The sequence below is a fragment of the Lissotriton helveticus genome, chromosome 5_1, assembly GCF_964261635.1.
Source record: "Lissotriton helveticus chromosome 5_1, aLisHel1.1, whole genome shotgun sequence".
Classification (NCBI taxonomy): Eukaryota; Metazoa; Chordata; class Amphibia; order Caudata; family Salamandridae; genus Lissotriton; species Lissotriton helveticus.
The window spans coordinates 1,690,849,614-1,690,875,773 of NC_136065.1; the positions used below are offsets into that span (position 1 = coordinate 1,690,849,614).

A 26,160-nucleotide genomic window follows, 5' to 3' on the forward strand; every position below is an offset into this window, starting at 1 on the left:
GGCGGAAAATGAATTTCATAGAGCACCGTAGCGAGTGACCGTAGTGAGCGAGCCCGAACTCTTAGAAAAAAGAGTGGACAAATGGTGAATTTTCAAGCAAATTTGAAAAAGCAGTAAGGTTAAATTAAAATATAACAAATTATTTGTGAAACATTAGGATAATAAAGCAAGGACTTGGTTACAAAAACATAACGCTCTAATTTTTACCTTGTTGTTTGCTTACAGCTCTTAGATGACAGTTAATAGCTCACTGTTCTATGTTAGCATTTTAACTTACAAACTGAAAGTAACAAAAGGATCTCTCTGACAAAAGCAATGACTCATTGACACTTTGGGGCCATGTGCATTAGTGGATCAACGCCACAGACCACTGGAGAAGATGTACAAACGTAACAATTGTGGTGCCGGAAGTGGCAAGCAGAATACATAGATTTCCCTCAGGTACTCAGTATGATATGTCAAGTATTGCAGGGTCCAGGGAGGGAGATGGAATGATGAGTGGAAACAGAGAGGACTGACAAGGTGATGGAAAGCACTGTTGAGCAGAAGGGTCACGGTACAGTGGAGCGTAATGAAGGAGGAGAAATGGGTCAGCTCCTAGTGAATATCAATTCGAATATTGCCAACTTGAAGAAAGTCAAAAGCAAACACAGAACAGCACTGCTACAAATAACTGTTCGAAACTAAAAGTAAAATGAAACAAACACCTTTGGGAAAATACAAAGTATTAGTAACGTTATTGTCTATGGGGATCATATCTTTCAAATCGACACAGCACGTGACATGGGTGCGTGCTTGTTGTACACTGCTATAACAGAAGAGCATTGCAAAAACGTTATTGTGTTGCATTTAATGAGACCAAGATGTCGTGTATAATTAGAATTGTTTCACTGGTCCTGGTTCCACACCCATCTCTAATGCACACTTTCAGATACAATAGAAAAACACACACTAAAACCCTGCCATGGTTTGTGATTGTGCATATAAAACAGCCCATCCCTATCGCTGGGTAGTCAGTCATTAGCCCGGCGCGCCTCTGCAGTTTTTCACCTTGCTGACTGTGTTTGTATTGCTTGCTGGTTCACACATGTCGAGCAATCTGCTTCCCTTAATTAGATTTCAGAAACTATCCTGCAAGTTGAATATCTCTACAACAACGGCTTGTTTCTTTTTTTAATTATACAGCAAGGCATGATGCACAGAGCAGAACTGACGGTCTTCTACTGCTCGGCAACACAGATCGATGCAATATTAGTAACCTTTGATCTGTTTCAGCGCTAAACAAACTGCGTTTTTCAAATCGGCAGAATATGCCGCAGATTATGCTGTATGTGGCAAATTCAGCAAATCTATAAATATGCAGAAAACGCCACAGCCTCATCCCGATTATAGTCAGTGTGAAAAAGAGTGCCCATAGTGACGGTGCGCCATCCATCAAGCTTTATAATCGAGTGTCTCGCGCTCCCTCCCCGGCTCGCGCATGAACAATGTATGGAAATAAGTGAGATTTCCCAGGAAATAATGCCCGGCGCTTTGAATGTGCACTTTAGAGAGGGCCGAGCAAAATGCTCATATTAACGTTAAGTCAAACTTAACTTACCTTAGGGTCCGCTTCCTTCAAGTCCCGACTCCCGCGGCGCCGTCCTTTTGAAATTCCCATGGTGCTCGACTCGTCGTGACGCAGCGGGAAGGCTGCAGGCAGCCTCCCTCCCCCCCCTCTACCACAGCACAGCGCTGTGATTGGTTCGGCCGGCTGCCCGACATACGTAATTTCTCTCTGTATGCTGCAGCATACAGAGAGCAGGGAGAGTGGGAGGGGTTACGCAAGGGCAGGGGGAGCGGCTTGCCCACTGTTCTTAATATAGTTAATAGTGTCTGTTTAGACAGCCTCTCAGGCTGCCCAAACAGACCGTATTAACAACAGTGGGAAAGCCACTCCCCCTGCCCTCGAGTAATCCCTCCCACTCTCTCCCAAACAGGAAATTCTGCTTTCTCGCCGTGCGAGAAGGCAGAAACAAATGGTAGTTCTCTACTATTTGTTTCTGCCTTCTCGCAAGACGAGAAAGCAGTGGGGCGGCGCTCAAACGCCCCCATGGAGGATCCGCCACTGGTGTGCTGTGTGGCCTGGGTGGGCTGTGAGAGCTGTGTGGGCTGTGTGGGCTGTGAGGGCTGTGAGGGCTGTGAGGGCTGTGAGGGCTGTGAGGGCTGTGTGAGCTGTGTGAGCTGTGTGGGCTGTGTGAGCTGGGAGAGCTGTGTGGGCTGTGTGGGCTGTGAGAGCTGTGAGGGCTGTGAGAGCTGTGAGGGCTGTGTGGGCTGCGAGAGCTGTGTGGGCTGTGAGAGCTCTGAGAGCTCTGAGAGCTGTGTGAGCTGTGTGGGCTGTGAGAGCTGTGTGGGCTGTGAGAGCTGTGTGGGCTGTGTGGGCTGTGTGGGCTGTGTGGGCTGTGAGAGCTGTGTGGGCTGTGAGAGCTGTGTGGGCTGTGTGGGCTGTGTGGGCTGTGTGGGCTGTGTGGGCTGTGTGGGCTGTGTGGGCTGTGAGAGCTGTGTGGGCTGTGAGAGCTGTGTGGGCTGTGAGAGCTGTGTGGGCTGTGTGAGCTGGGTAAGAAATTTGAGATGCGAGAGCTGTGTAAGCTGTGAGAGCCGTGTGAAGAATGAGAACTGTGAGGGCTGTGAGAGCTGTGTGAGCTGTTTATTTTTAAGAACAATACCCTAGAACAAATTGATTATCTTTGCTTTTGTTTTTTTTTATTCGGCTGTTTAATACACATTAGCCTCCGTCTCATCGGTTAACCGTATTGTTTATATTCACTTGGCAGTACCGCTCATGACTCTCTACTAATACTCTCAACTACTCACTCTCTACTACTCACTCTAATACTGTACTACTTACTCTACAACTCTCTAATACTGCCTAATAGATTTAGTAATGAGAAAAAATGCTGTGAGGTACTGACTGTAATACTCTACAAAAAAATGTCTACTACACACAACTTACTACACACTACTACTCACTCTTTACTACTCACTCTCTAATATTCTCAATACTCACTCTACTAGTTACACGACAAATATCTAATACTCTATACTCACTGTACTACTCAATATCAACTACTCACTACTACTCACTCTACTACTAAAGTACTTATTCAACAACTCTAATACTCCCTACTCACTTTAGTACACAAATAAATACTCTACAGTACTCACTATAACGCTCTATTACACACTCTACTACACACCCTTTACTACACTCTCTACTACTCACAAATACTCACTCAAATAGTCACTCTATACTACTCACTATCAAATATTATCAATACTCACTCGAACACTTACTATACAACTCCAAAACACTCTACTCACTGTAATACTCAATATCAACTACTCGCTACTACTCACTCTACTAAATAGCATCTAATGTATATTACTTACTGTAATACTGTACTACACACTCTGCTACACTCTCTACTACTCAACATTACTCACTCATAATTAGTCACTCTATACTACTCACTCTTTACTACTGAAACTAAAAATACACTTTGTATATGTAAGGGTGTGGCTGTGCATGTAAATGTGTGTGGCTCTAGGACTCTTTACTACTCACTCTCTCAATATTTAATACTCACTCTTTCACTTTTTACTACTCGCTCTCTAATACTCTCTTTACTAATAACTCTCCTACTCACTATCAACTACTCACTCTACTACTCTACTACTTAATCTGTGTGTGGGTGCTAATGCAATAGGTCTCGCATATGGAAGCGATTAAGCTATTGGCAATGTAAATAACAAGGCTATTTATTTATGATTTTAAAAAAAAAAGAAATGTCATGAGCAATGCCAATAGCTCTACCTTTAATAATGCCGAGACCAATGCATTGTAAATGCTTGTTGAAATATATTGACTTGTTAAAGCCAGTTTGACCTCCATTTTCATGTCGGCACAGATCAAGACTTTATCATTTACTGTGATTGGAAAATAGTTTTTCTAGTAACTCACATAATTCAGAAGGCTGAGTGAAATACAGGATCTGTACATTTCTAAATATAAGGCTCTCCTGCAATTATTTTTCTACCTCTGTATAAATCAGATGATTTGTCTTCCAGCGCATATCTTCAAATCCCACTTCTCCAGTCAAGAAATCACATCACACTTTCAATATTGAAACAGCTATTATGTGTTGGTTGACAAAGCAAAAGGAAATACAAGACACCTATTTATTAATACAACCTATAGGTGTAGGCTAAGCTATGTCTTAGTCATTCATTGCGATGCTTTACCACATGCTGCCAGAACGCTAGCAAACCATTCTACCACGGACAGTCTAGCTCCTGCTGGTCAGTCCATGCATTTGCTGCTGATTGCTTGTATTTCCTTACTACATTTGGCACACTGGTGGGTCAAGCCAATCTGCAAAACGGTTTTGTCACTTTATCTACTTTATTTTTATTGTTCCACTCTGTTCTTTTAATTGACCATCACCATTTTTGATAGTGGGCCTGCTATTCTATTTTGTGTTTATAAATATCAATGGGGATTCCATGATTCAGAAGGAAAAGTTAATTTTCCCATACTCCTACTTCACCAGTGCATCTCTATTTACTGAATTAAGTAACAACTCCTTCATCTTCCTTAATAAACCTAAAGAATCGCTATCAAGTCAGTGATTTAAGATTCTTTTTTTTCTCTGGACTTACTTGACACAGCACTAAACTCTGGGACAGTGAAGCACCTTGAATGTTTTATAGTAACAGTGTCAAAATTACCCTCTGGCCAACTGATGCCCATCTGCCACATTTCTTGCCTCTCCTCCCTTTCAAAACAAAAAAATGCAAGAAGGTGTTTCTGCCTGTGTTTTAATGTATCTCTTTTATATTGGTTTAATTCTCAATGAAAATACTGACAATGATGCCCTTTAGAATGACTTTGGTCTGCACATCAAGAAAAACATTCTATATTTATGAATTTAACAAACATAACCACAATATAAATCTGAGATTACAAGTGAGCAGCATTTCCATTTTCTACATTAATGTATTTTTGAGAAAAATATGCATACGCCTCCAGTCCTCTCTTTCTCCCTTAAGTTAAAACTCACACAACACTTCTAAAGAGACATGAAGAAAAGCAACTTCTACATACATATCATTGTAGAAATGCCAGATTAGGTCACTCCTCTTATCTGTTCCAATGCAAAATCAACTGCTTTGTAAAAAGTTATAAGCTTTCATAAACTACATGCCTTACCATGCCCATTAAAAATCAACTTTTACACCATCTGCTCAGTCCCATGAATATGTGAAGATTGAGCGCTGGTTGTTCCTCTATTGAAATTTTAGGACTTTGTCTTTGCACTGCATTGATTTGCATGTGTGCTTGTAAATGTTCTATTAGTTAAACAGGGTGTGTGGGAGGAGGTGGGTGGTAGTTGCGGGGGAAAAAGGGAAGGAATGTTACTCGGCAATAACCACAGGTGCCAAACTCTTGTATGGGTGCATATCTAGCCCTTGCAAGGCGTCATCGGTTCACCCTCAGGGGAGAACTGCATGAACAAACTATTGTAATGCTGGCTGTAGGCTTTGTCGGTGAAGGGTTGTCCTGCATGCTCTAGCATGATCTTCATTGACAGCTGTGTAACATGAGCTCATGTCGTTGTCACACATAACAATGGCATTCCAAAACCTGCTACAAACACCTTATAATAGTCAGCTAGCAGCAGTCTAACCTGTATCTTCTCTGTCCTGCTCTCTTAGGATGGTGGTTGCTGCTGTCCAGGAGATGTCTCCAAAGCTTTTGGTAAGGTGTCCTGCCTCTTTAATTGTGGCACCTGTGCACGACAACCACAATAGTTAGATATCCTGAGATTGGTGGAGAAAGCTGCCTCCTCCACTCACATTGTAATTTTGTCTGTTGATCTCTAATACTTCTCATGAAGATTTTAAAGGAGACGTTTGCATAGCCTAGGGTATTGTGCTCTCCCTGTACTGCTTTGTGGTTTTCATTGATCTTTATGCCCACCAGCTGCAGCACTGCCCATGTGTGTGTAAATTGGCTCCCCAAGCTGTCCTGTGTTCTCCACTAATCTTCTTGTCTCCTATAACAGAGATTTACATGTCAAATAACTGAGCGTGTGCTGGTCTATTTTCTCCTCAGTCCTTGTGCTATCCTGGGACAGTACTGTCTATGTATGTGATGTTGGCTCTCCTTATACTGTTCTGTTATCTATAACTGTTCTCCTTCAGGGGATCTCTATTGATGTTTGTAAGCCATGAATAGTCCAGCCTACGTGCAGGGATCCCTGAGTACTTTTTTCAAAGTCACATTTTGAATAATATCTTCGCCTTTCTTTGGAAGGGCCAGGAAGTACATGTGACACAAATGTATAATTTAGCAGCCTAAAAGGCTATATTGCCAACTCCATTAATTTACTTTAAAAGAAGAGAAAAATACATAAAGTTTGAAAAGGCACTAGAATGGAAGAAAAGTGAAATTTTAAAAGCATCCTTCACAAACCCTTTTCATTTTCTTTTAAAGTGAATGAAAAGGAGAGGTCTCCAACCTTTTCTGTAATAAGAGCTACTAAAGTGAAGAAAAGTATTGTCCTGAGATACTAATATTAGTGTTGCATTAGTGACCAGATTGTACAAGATTACATTAGTGACCACCTCATGCTAGTATATGAGCAATGATCACATTAGTACATTTGGCAGAATTGCTAGTAGTAATCTGAAAAAGGCTTTATCAATTTGGAATTCCTCTAGATGGGTAACACATAACAGCCACAGCTGCACCAGGATAATATGTCTCCCCAATGCCACATAATGTATCACTCAAATATCAGCTTTAACTATAACATACATATTTGTAAAGTGCATGTTTACCCTATAGGGTATCTTATAATTGAAAATATTATATGTTTTCTTGTTAACCAATTGAATGGTTTGTCTCGAATACACACTTTGAATCGTGGTATGCATATATTCTTTTTTTTTTTTTTAACTGTTTTTATTTCTTTTTTGGGGGTTTTAACATACAAACAAAGAAACCGTGGATACACAATACATACTGGATGTTAGACATTATCAATTGGTGCAGGGCAAAAAATACAGCATTGAGTTCCCTGAAAGACAGCATGAGGTTATGTTCAAGTTTCATTCATTTATAATGAATGAGGGTCACACATCAATTATCTACGCCCATCGACAATAGGCCAGGGACTACGGTTTTCCAGACTCTCTCCCCGATCTCCCTGTTATCAAATATGATCTCTCCTCCTTGTCTCCCATTTCTAAACCATAGTATTCTATCCATGGAGTCCAAATCTTTCGGAATTTTCGGGGGCATCCTCTTGCTTTATATGTTGTTTTTTCCACCACCATATATAGATCTAAACACGTTCCCCACTCCTTGAGTGTAAGGAGTTGGTGAACACCCCAGTATCATGCTATGTCCCTCTTAGCCACCATTAACCCCAAATTGGCCAACATGAGTTTGTTACATGGTAGGTCTACCTTCGTAGGGATTCCCAATAGGACATACCTGGCTTCCAACTCTAGTTGAGTTTCCAATATATTGTTAAGATCCCTCAGTATCTTGGTCCAATATGTTTTAATGAGGCTGCACTCCCACAGGGTGTGTATGAATGCGCTGCGTTCTGTGTGACATCTAAGACACTCCGGTGTGTCCGCTCTTCCCATGCTGTGTAGTCTGGCTCTGTCAAAGTAAGTCCTGTGTAGGAGTTTGTATTGGATAAGTCGCAGTCTTTGTTTTATTGCCACTTCGCGTGGTTGCATAAGGGCGTCTTCCCAGTCAATGTCTTCTATTGGGCCTGTGGTGAGCTCCCATTTAGGTCTAAGCCTACCCAACTTTTCGGACATGTTGTTAATTAGTGTTCTGTATGTCAACGAGAGATAGCCTTGGTAGGAATCTCCTCTTGCAAAAGTCTGCCCTCTAAGGGGGAATATGCCGGCAGTGTCGCGTCTCTAAGCCCCCTGCCCGCCAGACATGTCGCAATCGAAGATAGGCGTAGGTTTGGGTGTCATGCAGATGGTCTGTAGCTTGAAGCATGCTGGATTGCACCAGAGTGCCTTTCTCTATGACTTCGTATCGTTTGGAGATCCCTATCAAATCCCACTGCCTAAAGCCTCTCAGCTTTCCGATCTCAGATAATCTCGCTCCTTCCCACAAAGGAGTCTCCCTCGTAGGTTTCATGTCCCTCTTCATTTGCCATCTTCCATCACCCTCTGGTTGGCCGGCAAGAGTCTACTACCACCCTTGCCACTATAGATATATAGTGTAGTTGTGTGCGATCCCGGAATTGAAGTCTTTCCAGTACATATGTGGGATGGTCCCTTGCGCCTTGGTTCCATTCATTAATCACAATGAGATGGGCCGCTCTATAATAGGCTCTAATATCACGTTAGGCCAAACCCCCTTTATATGGGTTCCACTGCAGCATTTGCAACTCTATTCTTGGATGGACCCCATCCCATAGGAGTAGACGGAACTCATTTTTGAGGGTTGCAAAAACGGTCTCTGATATTTTACTGTATCGGTTTTGCAAAATGTATAGTGGCTGGGGGGAGTGTGAGCATCTTATACATAGCGGCCCTACCCTTGATCGACAGAAGGAGTTTCCTTTATTACGTGACATCTTATTAAAAATGTAAGTGGACTCGTTTGATGTTATGTTCTAAACTGGTTGCTAGATCAGTGGTGATGTAGAGCCAAGGTAATTGAACCACTCTGACATCCGTAGGCAGCTCGAATAATCTCGGGGTTCTATGACGCCTCCCACCGGGTATAAGGTGGATTTGCTCCAGTTAATCTTATACCCTGCATTACGGCCGTACCCTTCACATTTTTGTCAGATTTTTGGGAGTGTCTCAGCTATCTCCGTAACATATAATAAAATACTGTCCGCAAAAAGGGATATGCGTTCCTCCGCTAGAAGTCATTACCCATCTACGAAACTGCCCAGCCCCTGATAGGATCTAAAGACACATGCCAAAGGTTCCAATATCAGGGCAAGCAGTAATGGAGACAAGGGACATCCCTATCTAGTGCCTCTCTGAACAGGCCAGCTCACCGAGGTCACCCCATTAACTCAGACTTTAGCCTCAGGTGCAGTATAAAGAAATGTCAACCATTCCAGATAATACTGGACCAAATCCAGATTTTTCCAGGTTATGTCTCATGAAAGGCCAATGTACTATATTGAATGCCTTTTTGTCGTCAAGTGAGAGGAGCAAATGGGGGCTATCTCTGTCCTGAACCGTATCCATCCAGTTAGCCAGCCTTCATAACTTAAAACGTGTGGCTCTCTTAGGCATAAAGCCGGATTGGTTTCTATGTATCAGGGGGGTAATAACCGACCAGGAGGCGAGTTGCCAGAATAGTGGCTAATATCTTTGTTTCGGTATTGAGCAGTGATATGGGTCGATAGGACCCGCACTCCTCGAAAGGTTTCCCTGCTTTATGAATCACTACCACCGTTGCCGTTCAGAGATCCTTTGGGAGAATCCCTTCCTCTTTCGACGCTCTTAAAAGATTTAGTAGATATGGGGCCAGCAGACTGCTATTTTGTCAAAAAAATTCCCCGATAGCCTGTTAGGGCCCGGAGTTTTCTCTGACTTTTGCTGGCCTATGGCCTCCATCACTTCCTCGAGAGTTAAATCTTCGTCTAACCTGTCCCTCTGCTCCTGGGAGAGTGAGAAAGTCTCAATTGCTTCTTTTGTGCCTCACTCGCCAGTGTTCTGGCTTCATAGAGTTCCGCGTAATACCAGGTAAAAGCCCCTGCTAGATCCTTGGGTGTGGTGTGCACGTGACCTCGCTCTTGTATCGATGTCACCCATCTTGTCTCCATTTCTTTTCTGCTCACCCATGCAAGGAGCTTACCCGCCCTGTCTCTTGTCTTGTATAGCTGGTGTTGGACGGCTAGCTGGCGGGCCTTCATCTCTTGAGTTACTAGCGCTTGATATCTCTTTTTGTTATTTCTATTTGGCGAGGGTACGGAAGTTCCGCTGCTTTCCAAACTTACATTCTAAGGCCTCTATCTCTTGAGTTTCTTGTCTTTTTTTATGGGCAATAATATTTTGCTCTCTATTTCTGATTACTGACTTGAAAGCCTCACATAAGGTGACCGCCAACTGCCTGAGCCTTCATTTTCTTTAAAATATAGCTCCAAGTCTACCCGGAGTTCCCTTGGCAACCACACTTTCTTGCAAGACCCATGCGTTCAGTCTCCAGTTCATTCCCTCCCACCGTTAATAAAAGCGGCGAATGGTCTTAAATACCCCATGCCAAATATTCCACCATATCTATGTTGTCAATCTCCCCCGCAGGAGCGAAAAGCTAATCCAATCTATAGAACACTCTGTGGTCCCCTGAGAAATAGGAATAGGCACGTATGTCTGAATGGTGACGTCGCCATAGGTCAGTCAGCCCAAGGACAGCCTAAGATCTTGCCAATTGTGTGGGTCCATGTCTCCCGGGGTGTGTCTGAGTTCAGTACAGAAGGGGTTCAATCATGTTGTCAAGTCCCCCCTATAATGTGTGTGGTGGGTTCAGAGTGTATTAGTAGCTCAGTCAGTGTATCTAGTGTACGTTGCTGTAACTGTGGGGGAGCATAGGCACTAATAAGTAGAAGTTTCTAACGACTCGAAATCCCCTGTACTGCCACATACGTCTCACTAGGGTCTACCCATTGCTTAGTAACACAAAAGGGGGGGGGCTTCTTAATGAGAATCGCCACTCCTCTAGAGCCGTTAGTAAAACCTGCATGCGCCAGGGTGGTGTAGAGCCCTCTCCCTTGGAAAGAGCTGTGCAAGCCCATCAGATGCATCTCCTGCAAGAAGACTATATGAGTTTGTTTCCTAACCCATTGAAACAAAACAGAACCCTTCTTTTACCTCTTTTAAAAAAGTGAAATTCCTTCTTTTAAGGAAATTCTCAGGAAACATTGTACATTTGCTTCTACGCAACAGAGAACTATGTCAAGTCTTGTACATTGGCATTGACGCAACTAATAACTGTTTTTCAAGTCGTAACTATGTATTCATATGTTCCTTTTGTTTCCTACTCTCGACTCATGTAATGCGCTTTGATACCCGCAAAGATCATATCTGAAAAAAACAAGTTAGTGTTAGATTCCTTACCATAGACTATCCCCAGGCGTCAGACTGGATCCGGAAAGTTCTGCGTAGCAGTATCCATGCGCGTCGGTAGGCGTCGTCTATGGCTCCGCGTCAGTTGTTGGCGCCGGGGTGACGTCGTCGGAGTATTTAGACGCCCCCCTCGCGCGCTGACGTCAGTTCTTCTTTTTTCTACGGCAGCAAGCACAGATCCGGAAAAAGCAGTACTCCTTAGTCACTTTGTGACTAACTTTTTTGATCTTTTTGATCCTGTTTCGAGTCGTAAGGCTATTGGTGCCGGTAGGGATGCCCGGGTTCAAGCCCTGTGCCATTGCAACCAACTGATGTCGGTTACCGACCCCCATCACCGGTGCCTGTATTGCCTTAGGGCCGACCATGATGACAAGTCGTGCCCCGACTGCAGGGCCTTGACGTCGAAGGCTAGGCGGGAGCGGTCCCGGAAGCTCCTCGAGCAGCGGCAGTCGACCCCGTGACGTTCACGGTCTAGGTCGAGGAGGAGGTCGAAGGACCGGTCGCTGGGCCACAGTCATTGCATCTCGGCGAGTCGACACCATTCGTCGGGCTCCAAGTCCTCCGGTAAGAGGCAGAAGAAGTCGAGGCTCTGACGCTCGCGCAATGCGGCCGGGGGTTCAGGCGACACCGCCGGGCGGAGCCACAGGCGCCACTGCCAGCTCCATACCCGCTGGTCCCTGGCCTGAACGCGACACCAGTGGAGATCGATGCCTTACTCATGGTCAAGAAGTCGCTCTCTCCTCCGTCGGCCCTGGCTGGGAGCCCAAGCAGGCCGGGTGCTTCGGCGCCGTCTGGTTCTTCGGGTGCTTCAGCAGGGCCCCACCGGATCCGGGTCCGGATCCGGGGCGCTGCTGGTCGAACTTACGACCCCTCGGCTGGCACCGACCCCCAGGGAGTCGCCCCCGACGCCGTCCCTGGACGGCGGCGTCCCCGGTCCCTCCCTCGGTCCGGATCCGGCATCGGACCAGCGTCGCTCGACGCCACATTCGACGCCGAGAGAGGAGCAATTCTTCTTTGATACGGCCCCATCCTTTGCACCTGACTATCAGGAGATGGGAGACGAGGAGGATTGGGAGGGGTCTGAGGACCCTCTGGCACGAGCGTGCCAGTCGTATCAGGACTGGGCAGTGGATCTAGGGGAGGCCAGTGGTTTGGACACTTCACCCGACACTGGCTTTGTCGCCCCTCCTACCGTGGCTACGGAGGAGGGGGCTGCTTACAGCGTGGTGCTGACGAGGGCGGCCAAGGCCTTGGGTCTTGAGGGGCTAACCTCCTCACCGAGGTCCTTAAACAGCAGGCAAGCTCTTCGGAGCCTCTACTGCCGTTTAATGAGGCCCTCTCTTACGTTCTGTTGGGCACTTGGTCCAAGCCCGCTACAGGTCCTCCTGTAGATTTCAACGTGGTCAGGCACCACCCCCCGGCCCCGGGTGACCCTAGCTTCCTGTCCACCCACCACACCCCCGAGAGCCTGGTTATCCAGGCCTCTAACTCCCAGACCGCATTCCCGACTTCTCCACCTGATCGGGAATCCAAAAGGTATGAGCAGTTCGGTAGGAAGCTGTTCTCCTCATTTAGTTTGGGGTTGCGTTCGGTCAACACCGCTTGCCTTTTGGGCCGTTATACCCACTCTCTGTGGGACGCGGTCGCGGACGTGCTGCCAGCTTGCCCGGAGGAGGCCCGGGTCAAACTCGCTCAAGCCCCTGCGGAAGGGCGGGATGCAGCACGGTACTCTATCCGATGTGGGCTGGATACCATGGACTCGCTGGGCAGGGCGATTTCCACGACGGCGGTTCGCCGCCACGCCTGGCTGAGGTCCGCCTACTTTTCGGCTGATGTCCAGAATTCCCTCATGGACATGCCGTTTGTTGGCCGTCCCCTCCTTGGCGACAAGGCAGACAGTGCGCTTGAGCGTTTCAAGGACTCCAGGGCTACGGCCAAGTCCTTGGGCCTGTCGGGCCAGCGCCAGCAAACTTCTGCCTTTTGCTCCTTTCGTGGCCAAGGAAGGGGCGCCCACTCACGTCCTGTGAGCCACGGGCCGCAGACTAACATCCAGCACCGCGGCAGACATGGTAACCGCCGTGGCGGTGCCAGGGGACAGCGGCGAGGCCAGTCCATATCCACCCCCGCAGCATCCGCCTCAAAGCCTTCCTAGTCCGAGCTTTCAGGCCCATTCGACGCCAGTGGGGGGCAGGGTTCACCATCACCCCCTCCACTGGCGCTCCATCACTTCCAAAGGAAATGATGGACGGAGTGTTGACAATACAAGCACTCACCCCCAGTCAACTGATCTGGGTTTAATCCATCACCGTTCTTTAGCCCACTCTGCCACCCCAGTTCAGACATGGCCATATGCAAATCAGTCTGACCCTGTGCCTCATGGGAATACTCCAGCCCGAACTGCCAAGCCATGCCTTCCCTGGACCGGAAACAAGCTACCGAGGACCGGTTTCTGGCATTTCAGCCTTCTTCAGCCCGGCTGGCTTGAATCCAGTGGCAAAGTGAGCAAGGGACTCACGTCTGAGCATACCCTGCCAACTTATGGCGAACAAAGAAAAACCAAAGGAAATGATGGACGGAGGGTTGACAATACAAGCACTCACCCCAGTCAACTGATCTGGGTTTAATCCATCACCGTTCTTTAGCCCACTCTGCCACCCCAGTTCAGACATGGCCATATGCAAATCAGTCTGACCCTGTACCTCATGGGAACAGTCCAGCCCGAACTGCCAAGCCATGCCTTCCCTGGACCGGAAACAAGCTACCGAGGACCGGTTTCTGGCATTTCAGCCTTCTTCAGCCCGGCTTGCTTGAATCCAGTAGCAAAGTGAGCAAGGGACTCACGTCTGAGCATACCCTGCCAACTTATGGCGAACAAAGAAAAACCAAAGGAAATGATGGACGGAGCGTTGACAATACAAGCACTCACCCCCAGTCAACTGATCTGGGTTTAATTCATCACCGTTCATTAGCCCACTCTGCCACCCCAGTTCAGACATGGCCATATGCAAATCAGTCTGACCCTGTGCCTCATGGGAACAGTCCAGCCCGAACTCCCAAGCCATGCCTTCCCTGGACCGGAAACAAGCTACCGAGGACCGGTTTCTGGCATTTCAGCCTTCTTCGGCCCGGCTTGCTTGAATCCAGTAGCAAAGTGAGCAAGGGACTCACGTCTGAGCATACCCTGCCAACTTATGGCGAACAAAGAAAAACCAAAGGAAATGATGGACGGAGCGTTGACAATACAAGCACTCACCCCCAGTCAACTGATCTGGGTTTAATCCATCACCGTTCTTTAGCCCACTCTGCCATCCCAGTTCAGACAAGGCCATATGCAAATCAGTCTGACCCTGTGCCTCATGGGAACAGTCCAGCCCGAACTGCCAAGCCATGCCTTCCCTGGACCGGAAACAAGGTACCGAGGACCGGTTTCTGGCATTTCAGCCTTCTTCAGCCCGGCTTGCTTGAATCCGCTTGCCTTTTGGGCCGTTATACCCACTCTCTGTGGGACACGGTCGCGGACGTGCTGCCAGCTTGCCCGGAGGAGGCCCGGGTCAAACTCGCTCAAGCCCCTGTGGAAGGTCGTGATGCAGCACGGTACTCTATCCGATATGGGCTGGATACCATGGACTCGCTGGGCAGGGCGATTTCCACGACGGCGGTTCGCCGCCACGCCTGGCTGAGGTCCGCCTACTTTTCGGCTGATGTCCAGAATTCCCTCATGGACATGCCGTTGGTTGGCCGTCGCCTCCTTGGTGACAAGGCAGACAGTGCGCTTGAGCGTTTCAAGGACTCCAGGGCTACGGCCAAGTCCTTGGGCCTGTCGGGCCAGCGCCAACAAACTTCTGCCTTTTTGATCCTTTCGTGGCCAAGGAAGGGGCGCCCACTCACGTCCTGTGAGCCACGGGCCGCAGACTAACATCCAGCACCGCGGCAGACATGGTAACCGCCGTGGCGGTGCCAGGGGACAGCGGAGAGGCCAGTCCATATCCACCCCCGCAGCTTCTGCCTCAAAGCCTTCCTAGTCCAAGCTTTCAGGACCATTCGACGCCAGTGGGGGGCAGGGTTCACCATCACCCCCTCCACTGGCGCTCCATCACTTCGGACAGGTGGGTGCTGCAAATCGTCCGAAGACGTTACTCCCTCCCCTTCGAGGCGACCCCTCCAACCATGCCACCGCAGTACCACTACGTGTTGGGGGATCACTTGCAACTTCTGCAGGAGGAAATTACGGCCCTCTTGGCCAAGGGGGCCATCAAGCGCGTCCCTGGGCCAGAGGTAGGTTGTGGTTGTTACTCCCACTACTTTCTGGTTCCCAAGAAGGGCAAAGGGGGCCTACGCCCTATCTTGGACTTGCGGAACGTCAACGGCTTCCTCCGGAAGGAGAAGTTCAAGATGCTGACTTTGGCTCAGGTCTTAGCTGCCCTAGACCCAGAAGACTGGATGGTAACGTTGGACTTGCAGGACGCATATTTTCAAATTCCCGTCCTGCAGGCCCACCGGCGATACCTGCGGTTCACGGTAGGCCGTGAGCACTTCCAGTTTACCTTCTGGTGCATCACTCCAGGTGGCGGATGCGGGCTCTGCAGTGGGACCTGAAGTTTCAGTGGGCCCAGCATCAGGGCAACCTGTCCAACCACGTCCTGATCTCGGAGGGCACTGCGAGACAGTTGCAGTGGTGGCTTACGGACCACGATTGGGTCAGCGGCAGATCCCTCTCGCTACCCCAACCGGAGCACGTAGTGGTAGTGTCTCTCCTGGGCTGGGGGGCACATGGGAGAGGCGGAGATCAGAAGCCTCTGGTCTCCGGCGGAGTCCCGGCTCCATATCAACCTTCTGGAGCTGCGGGCGATCCGGCTTGCACTGAAGGCATTTCTTCCCTCTGTCTGGGGAAGTGTAGTGCAGGTGTTCACGGACTACACCACCGCCATGTGGTACTGCAACAAACAGGGCGGGCTGGGGTCGTGGACCCTTTGTCAAGAGGCTCTGCGCCTCTGGCAATGGCTGGAACACCAGGGCGTCACCCTTGTGGCTCAACACCTGGCAGGTTCCCTGAACGCCAAGGCGGTCGTACTCCGCCGCCGGTGCATGATGGATCACTAATGGCGTCTGAGCTCGGACGTGGCGCAAGGCCTCTTTCAGCGATGGGGAGAGCCTTGGTTAGAGCTATTCGCCACCGAAGAGAACGCGCAATGTCCTCAGTTCTGCGCGTTGGAATTTCTAAGGCGGCACTCGCTCGGAGACGCTTTTCGTCGCGAGTGGAGCTGCGGTCTATTGTACGCCTTTCCGTCTATACCACTTCTGCCCAGAGTGCTGAAGAAGATCAGGCACGACCGGGCCCAAGTCATCCTTGTGGCTGCGGACTGGGCACGAAGATACTGGTAGCCCGAGCTACTCAGCATGTCAGTCGATCCCCCGATCCATCTGCCTCTTCAGGAGGACCTTCTGTCGCAGCAGCAGGGGACGGTCTTCTACCCAAACCTGTCCAGTCTCCACCTCCATGCGTGGAGATTGAGCGGCGACAATTGAGGCCATTTGACTTGCCTCCTGAAGTCTGTGATGTGATTCTGGCAGCCAGGCATCCCTCCACAAAATCGGTATACGCCTGCAGGTGGAACAAATTTATGGCATGGTGCACAGCAAAGGCTGTGGATCCCCTTTATGCCCCCCTTTCAGAGGTTCTCTTTCTTTTTCTCTTGTCCAGCAGAACTCTGCTCTGGGCACTATCAAGGGCTACCTCTCTGCCATTTCAGCCTCCTTAAGGCTTCCTGATCAGCCTTCTCTTTTCATGTCCGTTGTTGTAAATAGATTCTTGAAGGGCATCACTCACATGTTTCCTCCTGTTCCTTCCGTGATGCCTCAGTGGGACTTGAATCTTGTTCTGACTTATCTGATGTGCGCTCCCTTTGAGCCACTTCACAATTGTCCTCGCCGTCTTCTTACTCTTAAGACTGCATTCCTGATTGCCATCACCTCTGCCAGGAGGATGAGTGAGCTCCAGGCTCTATCTTCTAAGCCTCCTTTCCTTTCTGTCCATCCGGACAAAGTTGTTTTGAGAACACGTCCCTCTTTCCCGGCCGAAGTAGTCACAGCCTTCCACCTTCTTTCCGCCTCTGCATCCCTCGAAAGAGGAAGAGAGGCTCCACCGTCCAGACCCAAAACGTGCGCTTTCATTCCATCTGTACTGCACACTCCAGTTCCAGGTGGATTACCAGCTCTTTGTTGGTTACGTGGGCGCTAATAAGTGACGGGGGTGCACAATTGAACCATTTCTCGATGGATCGTTTTGTGCATAAAGGCTTGTTATTCGCTGGCTAAAAAGGAGCCTCCTGTGGGGCTGCGTGCCCATTCCACTCGGGCCACGGCGGCTACTACTGCCCTGGGTCGGGGAGTCCCCTTGCAGGACATCTGTCAGGCAGCTACGTGGGCCTCGCTGCACACGTTCGCTAGACACTACTGCCTGGACAGCCAAGTCCGGAGATATGGCTTTTTCGGCCGTTCTGTTCTCCAGTACTTTGTGGTGTGATCATTGGTTCACAGTCCCTCCACCGGGGTTGGTATTGCTGGGGTATCTATTCTAAGGTAAGGAATCTAACACTAATCTGTTTCTTTCAGATGCACAAGTTACTTACCTTCGGTAACGATATATCTGTAAGAAACAGTAGTTAGTGTTCCTTACCGACCCACCCATCCTCCCCGTTCTGCGAACCGACATCTAGGTTTAAGGTTCTCTTCCAGGGGATACTCATTAATAGTCATAAGCACTGAATTATCTCCGCCCATGAGCGGGAACCCGGAACACATAACAATATACATATATATGTGTAAAATATATAAAAAAGTACATAGTACTAACTAATTATACACATATACATGTATAATAACCATAATATGCAGCCTAACATATATACATAGGCTAATAAAGCCACAATTACACACGTTCTGAAGCATGAAAATATGCTGTATATAAATGCAATAAACAGGCATGAGCCCAAAATGCATTTCATAACCATGAAAAACTTTTATTTTCATCAAAGAACCTGTTGTAAACAGCTATTAGCCTAAAAAGGCTGCATATGAAAATTTGTCTGTGTACAGAAAATCAGACTGGCACCCTGCCTTTAAGGCCCCAGAGAATCTGCACACTTTGCCTTTAAGGCCTCTAGGAGAACTCTGTTCCCATCATGCACCACAGGTGACAGTTAGGTCAGTTCTTTTTTCCGGCTTGTTCTGTGAGGAACCTGGAACTTGAGCTCTGCTCATTTGTAATATTTTCTGTCAGAAGGTGGGTTTTTTCTTGACATTTTTTGACAAATAGTACTTTGGTGGTGTTTATTACCTTTTTTCTGACTAAACTGTTGTGAATTTTTAGTCAGTATGCCACCTTTATTTTATAAATGTCCTTCCTGTGGGAAGAAAATGGCAAAAACTGATCCACACTCTGTTTGTGTGGTGTGTCTTCCTGATACTCATAAGGTGGAAGATTGTTATCATTGCCTCAACCTTTCTAGTCGGACTTTAAAAGAAAGAGAGAAAATGAGGCTTCTGGGCCTTCTGGAGAGAGAGAATCGTGGTGAGAAGAGTTCTAAGGTTTTCTTATCGACTTCTAAGCCACCTTCTCAGCCTAAACGTCGAAGATCAGCGTCTCCAGAAGGTAAAACGAAGAAAAAACGACTTCAGGAAGGTTTTCCTGAGAAAAAGAGATGTTCGACGTCGAGATCCAGATCGCCGTCAGCATTGTCGGCGTCGAAGAGGGCTCCGTCGACGTCGAAGAGGCTGCCGTCGACGTCGAGGACTTCGCCGGTGAGGCAGTATACAGCATCTCGACCTTCGCCGTCGAGATCTTTATCGACGTCGAGACATCTGGTGTCGATTGCAGTAAGGACGACGTCGGGGGTTCGACGCTCGACGTCGAAGGAGAAGATGCGTTCGACGTCGAAGGATCATGGGTCGACGTCGAAGGATCATGGGTCGACGTCGAAGGATCATGGGTCGACGTCGAAGAGTAAAGGATCGACGTCGAAGATTCATACATCGTCGTCGAGGAAGAGATCGACGTCGAGAGGAAGATCGGCGTCGAAGGATTCGACGTCGAAGTCTAAGAAGAGGAGGTCAAAGTCTCCATCGCGACGTAGATCGGCGTCGAAGCATGCTTCGGGCTCGAAGCATGGAATGTCTAGGTCTCCCCCACCTGTGCACAGGTCGGCGTTGAGACTGGCACGATCAGCCTCTCGGACCTCACTTAGGTCTTTGTCGAAGTCAGACATAAGTCCTGAGCCTAGAGTGGTTTCTTCACCGCAGGATCAACAAAAAGATGCGGTGGGACAAGAGACAGTGCATCAGGATTCTTCTATGGTGGCTCAGTCTGGCTCTACCTCAGGCCAGGCAGATGATAGGCAATTGGTGCCTAGTCAGCGGACTCCATCTGGCTCAGTGGTATCTGAGCGGAGTGTTGTCTCCGGAGCTTCCAAGTCTTCAGCAGACCTGAATATTGTGCAGGTGTCACCTGAAGCTTCACCTGAGCGTGTGGGTCGGCCTATCAACTTGTCACCGAGATGGCTGGAAAGTCTTCGGCATTGGAAGATGCGTCCATTATTGGGTGACAGAGCTCCGGTTCCTCGGACGGAGCTGCAAAGAAGATCACGTTCGAGATCTCGATCAAGGGAGCGAAGGAGGCAGCGATCTGCAACTCCTCAAGAGAAGCGTAGGACCCCTGCTCCGTCTCCTAAGGCTGTAGAAGGACGAAAATCTCGTTCAAGGGAGCGAAGGAGGCAGCGATCTGCAACTCCTCAAGAGAGGCGTAGAACTCTTTCTCCGTCTTCTAAGTCATCTTTGTCTTCTACAAGATCTTCATATAGAGACTATTCTCCCACAATATCATCTACTCCTCCGTCCAGAGTGTCTCCAGTGGATGATTTGGGCACATTTAATGATGTGTTATGTCGTGGGGCGCATAAGTTCAAGATCAAGATGGCAGTTCCTCAAATAGCAACGTCAGTCATCTTTGAAACCCTACATCACAAGACGACTGGTAGGCCTCTTCTGCCGTTAGTGCCCGGATTGATAGAACCAGCGATGAAAACTTTCTTAACTCCGGCCACAGTGGGTTCAGGTCCTTCTAGGATTGCAAAGAAGTACAAGGCTCCAGAGGAAGATCCTTTGTTTTTGCGTTCTGACCCACCTCCAGACTCTCTTATTGTGGCGGCAGTCAGAAAAGCACATTCTGCAGCATCTACCTCTTCTGCTCCACCTGAGAAGGATAGTAAGAGTATGGATTCCTTGGGGAGACGAATGTGCAACACTTCAGGTTCGGTCATGAGAGTGGCCAGTGCGTCAGCCTTATTGGGCCGCTATGATCGTCTGCTGTGGGACTCAGTTTCTCGTTTTGCAGAAAAACTACCTAAGGAAGATCAGAAAGACTTCCTGGAAATAGTGGAAGAAGGAGGATTGGTGGCTAATCAAAGCATTAGTGCGGCTGCTGATGCGGCGGATCTGTCAGCTCATGGTTATGCACATGGTGTTTGTGCTAGACGTACGGCTTGGCTTCGCCTTACGGGTCTAAAACCTGAGGCTCAGAGAAAGATAGTAAATCTACCTTTTAATGGTTCGACTCTGTTTGGATCTCACGCCGATGACGAGATGTCTAAAATGAAAGTGGAGTTAGACACTCTTAAGGCCGTTGGTCTTGAAAAGAAGAAGGAGTTTAAGCGTAGAGGTAATTTTCGTCCCTATGACAAAAGATCTTTTCAGCAGAGGGGCCAACAGACGAATTGGTCCTCGCAAAATCAAGGCCAGAGTCAACAGAGATCACAATTCCAGCAGAGGCGACCTGGACGAGGCAGAGGCAGCGGAAATAGGCAGCAATCATCAGCTACCAAGCAGCCTCAAAAGCAATGAATGGAAGCTTCCTCCATAACCGTGTGCCACTCCGGTTGGAGGAAGTATTGTGTGTTATCTGGAAGAGTGGAAACAGATCACAAAGGACAAATGGGTACTCAATGTCATTCAGAGCGGGTACCTTTTGAAATTCAAGAAGCCACCTCTTTTCATGCGTCCTCTGAAAATGGTACAGTGGAACTTAATGCGCTTACAACAGGAAGCGGATGTCCTTCTGATGAAGAATGCCATAGAACCAGTGCCTTTTCAACAGAGAGGTCAGGGCCTGTATTCTCGGTTTTTTCTTGTAAAGAAAAAAGGTCCAGTTACGGAGTTCAGGCCCATTCTGGACTTGAGGCGTTTGAACAAATTCATTCGGAAGGAGAGGTTTCGAATGCTGGCTCTTCATCAGATTTTTCCTCAATTACACCAGGGGGATTGGATGTGTTCCATAGATCTGAAAGATGCTTACTTTCATGTCCCAGTATCCAGAAAACATCGCAAGTTTCTCAGATTTCAAGTAGGGGCTCGTCATTATCAGTACGCAGTGCTCCCCTTTGGCCTGAGATCAGCTCCAAGGACTTTTTCAAAATGTATGGCGGTAGTGGCTGCTTGTCTTCGAAAACAACGGATTTTCATTTATCCGTACTTAGACGACTGGCTTCTGAAGAGTTCATCCCCATCTCTACTGGAAGAACATCTATCGATATGCCTCCAACTCATGTACAAGTTGGGGCTCCAAGTCAATTACAAAAAGTCCATAATGAATCCCACCCAGAAGATCCACTACCTGGGTGCTCAACTGGACACGGCAAAAGAAAACGTGTGTCCTTCGGAGGAGAAGTGGTCATCCATCAAGACAAAGTGTGTTTTTCTCCTTCAGTCTGCACGTCCGACAGTTCGGCAAGTTTCCTCTCTTCTGGGATCCATGGCATCGTGCATCTTCATAGTGCCGAACGCACGTTTGCAGATGCGTCCTCTACAGCAGTGTCTAGAAGATCAGTGGAAGCAGAGGACGGGATGCTGGGAGGATCGGATTCTTCTCCAACAGTCTGCAAAAGATTCCATTCGATGGTGGATGAAAAAGTCACACTTGATGAAGGGAGTTCCTTTTCATCAGGACCCACCAACGCAGACTCTGATCACAGATGCCTCTCTCCAAGGTTGGGGAGCACATATGGGCCCGCTGCAAGTACAAGGGCTATGGTCAGATTTCGAGAAAGGGTATCATATCAATCTACTCGAACTCAGAGCGGTCCATCTTGCTCTCAAGTCCCTGGCTCCATCCCTTCAGACTCGGTCCCTCTTGGTGCAAACAGACAATACAACTACAATGTATTACTTAAACAAACAGGGGGGTACCAGGTCCAGGACTCTGTCCATAGAAGCTCAGACCATCTGGCGCTGGCTACTTGCACGAGACCTGTCCATAACGGCAGTTCACTTGCCAGGGAGCCTCAACACGCAGGCGGACGACCTCAGCAGAGACTTCGTCGAAGCGCACGACTGGGTGCTCAACGAAGAAGTCGCACACAGCATTTTCCAGGCTTGGGGAACACCAGACATCGATCTGTTCGCAGACGCGGCAAACGCAAAATGCCCCGTCTTCGCGTCCAGGTTCTCCCAGAAAGGGTCTCAAGGGAATGCCCTTTTGATAGACTGGTGTCAAAATTTGCTGTACGCCTTCCCGCCGACACCGTTGATACCAGCAGTGATCAACAGGATGTACAAGACCAAATCCAGAATGATATTGATTTGCCCAGAGTGGCCACGCCAATGGTGGTTCCCAGATCTCCTCCAGTTGTCAATCAGCCCACACAGGAGATTACCTTGTCGCCCGGATCTTCTGTCCAAACAGGAGGGGCGAGTATTTCATCCCAATCTGCCCTCCCTGCGCCTGGCAGCATGGCTCCTGAAGTCATCCAGTACGGGCATTTACAGTTAAATCCGGAGTGTATGAACATTCTTAAAGAGGAAAAGCGGCCTTCTACAAGACAATCCTACGGATTTAAGTGGAAACGCTTTTTTCTTTGGTGTCAGAGCAAGGGTCTTGATCCTATTCGAGGCCAAGAACAGGTGATCTTGCCTTATCTTCTGTATCTCGCTGAGTCTGGTTTGCAGTTTAATTCTATCAGAGTTCATCTTGCTGCAATAACTGCTTATAGAAAATCGCCAACACAGATATCGTTTTTTCGGATGCCTGTGGTGAAGGATTTTCTAGAGGGATTAAGAAAGGTGTTTCCTCCAGTCAGATCTCCTTCTCCACCTTGGGAGCTTAATGTGGTGTTGACTAAGTTGATGGGCCCACCCTTTGAGCCCATACATAAAGCGTCATTGCAACAGTTATCTTGGAAAGTAGCATTCCTGGTGGCTATCACGTCTGCTCGTAGAGTGAGCGAAATTCAGGCTCTGTGTTGCAAGGAACCGTACACAGTTTTTCATGCAAACAGAGTGGTGCTCAGGACTCATCCTTCTTTTCTACCTAAGGTGGTGTCGGATTTTCATATTAACCAATCCATAACATTACCTACTTTCTTTCCAAACCCTTCAAGTCCGGCTGAGCGGGCTTTGCATTCTTTAGATCTAAAAAGGGTTTTGAAGTTTTACTTAGATAAAACCAAGACTATGAGACACACAGACCGTTTGTTTGTGAACTATGGTCCTACGAATACTGGTTTGTCAGCATCCAAGAGATCCATTTCTAGATGGATAGTGTCATGTATCTTACTGGCTTATCAGCTAGCCCACAAGTCTTTATCAGGAAGACCTAGGGCTCATTCTACGAGAGGGAAAGCTGCTACCACAGCTCTCCTTAGGAATGTGGCTATGTCAGAGATATGTAAAGCAGCTACTTGGCGTTCAGTGCATACGTTTACACGCCATTATTGCTTGGATTCTGATGTGCAAACAGATGCTCAAGTGGGACAGGCATCACTGAGAAATTTGTTTGCTAATTCTAGTTAAACACTGTGTTTTTAAAAGTGTAGCTATGCATTTATCTGTTCGCCCGCTTCTAGTGGGTATGAGCTTGCTACTCTATTCAGTGCTTATGACTATTAATGAGTATCCCCTGGAAGAGAAGGATTAGTTACTTACCTGTAATCCTAGTTCTCTTCCAGGGGTATACTCATTAAAGTCATAAGCACCCTCCCGCCTCCCCGGGCGAGCAGTAGCATTGAAGTTTTCAATATGTATTATAATGTTTTAAGGGCAGTTTCCTGCTAATGTTTACTGTACCGTACAAAAGAACTGACCTAACTGTCACCTGTGGTGCATGATGGGAACAGAGTTCTCCTAGAGGCCTTAAAGGCAAAGTGTGCAGATTCTCTGGGGCCTTAAAGGCAGGGTGCCAGTCTGATTTTCTGTACACAGACAAATTTTCATATGCAGCCTTTTTAGGCTAATAGCTGTTTACAACAGGTTCTTTGATGAAAATAAAAGTTTTTCATGGTTATGAAATGCATTTTGGGCTCATGCCTGTTTATTGCATTTATATACAGCATATTTTCATGCTTCAGAACGTGTGTAATTGTGGCTTTATTAGCCTATGTATATATGTTAGGCTGCATATTATGGTTATTATACATGTATATGTGTATAATTAGTTAGTACTATGTACTTTTTTTATATATTTTACACATATATATGTATATTGTTATGTGTTCCGGGTTCCCGCTCATGGGCGGAGATAATTCAGTGCTTATGACTTTAATGAGTATACCCCTGGAAGAGAACTAGGATTACAGGTAAGTAACTAATCCTTCTTCCCTTTGAGGGCCCTAGTTTCATGGCACCAGTGTCGGTTTTTATCATGGCTCTGCGTTTCTGGCGCGGAAAAGCTCTGTATAAGAACTGACGTCAGCGCGCGAGGGCGGCGTCTAAGTACTCCGACAACGTCATCCCGGCACCAACGACGCCGACGACGGACGAGGAGCCGCAGACGATGCCTACCGACGCGCAGGGGTACTGCTACGCAAAACTTTCCGGAACCAGTCTGACGCCTGGGGATATTCTAAGGTAAGGAATTTAACACTAACTACTGTTTCTTACAGATATATCGTTACCGAAGGTAAGTAATTTGTGCGTTCGGCGACTCTATGTTCATTTGCTGTTCACATGGAACCCTTCTCCACTTCGGCCTTCAAAGTTCTTGTTTGAATATTTGCTACTACCACCAAGATATGGAAAATAAATAAATTGACGTTATAAAGAAGCCAGTGAATCATCACACTTCCATCCCTCTCCAGGAGCACAATCGTTACCGCTTGTTCCCATCCCAATCTCGGTATCCATTCGAACTAAATGGAGAGAACAATCACCCCCCTGCAATAAACTTGCCCCACAGCAGTTGACAATTCCCATCTTGCCCCCAACCTACACTCTTCGTTACCCACACCATTCCCCAATTCATCAACATGACAACTACAGCACAGGTAATCCACCATGAGGTCTGTAACCCACCACCAACTTAATTAACTATATAGTTACGCAGTATAAGATCACAATATACTTCCCCTTATCGGGCCAAAGTTCTACAATATCGACAAGGCCCTGGGACTGTCTTCCTGTCTTTTGGCGGCCGCCCGGTCCCTGCATCTCAGTTCTTGTCGCCATTGAATACTTGCTTCTACCAGGTTTGGATCGGGAGGTTGCAACCGCAGGATGCTCCCAAGAAGTGGATGCTCACTATCTTCATCCGCAAAATCTTCTCTCTCCGACATTTCTGTGGTGACATATTTACTTGATCTTCGAAGGGTCTGTGCAGCATGTCCTTGGGCCGTATCGTCTTCAGAGTCCAATATTTGTGACCTGTCCTCTCTGGGCCTCAAAGACCTCATCGGTGTTTGTGTGGTGGTTCTCCATACCTTCAACAACCCGCCTCGGGCGCTTCTCTTAAGCTCTTTCCTGGCTTGGACCCAACCTCTTATCTGCATGGAGGTCTTTTGCTTGGGACGTTCTATGCCCCAACAAGGGCTGTTCCTCGATCCACGGGGTCTGAAAAAACTGTGTGGTACCTTGGAAGATGACTTTAAGTTCAGCTGGGAATAATAACCTATATTGGATCCCGAGTGTTCTAAGTTTCACCTTGATTGGGTCAAAAGTTTGTCTCTGCTTTTGTAC

The 26,160-nt window shown here is 47.7% G+C and overlaps 1 protein-coding gene across 1 annotated transcript in view; it reads left to right on the forward strand.

Annotated features, from left to right (window-relative positions):
- The window catches only part of GMPR2 (guanosine monophosphate reductase 2), a 288,749-nt gene that overhangs the window by 107,468 nt on the left and 155,121 nt on the right, over positions 1-26,160 (forward strand). Inside the window, exon 8 of the mRNA XM_078644940.1 lies at positions 5,755-5,797. Within this exon, the coding sequence (XP_078501066.1) occupies positions 5,755-5,797 (43 nt within the window). The remainder of the gene's footprint in view (positions 1-5,754; positions 5,798-26,160) is intronic.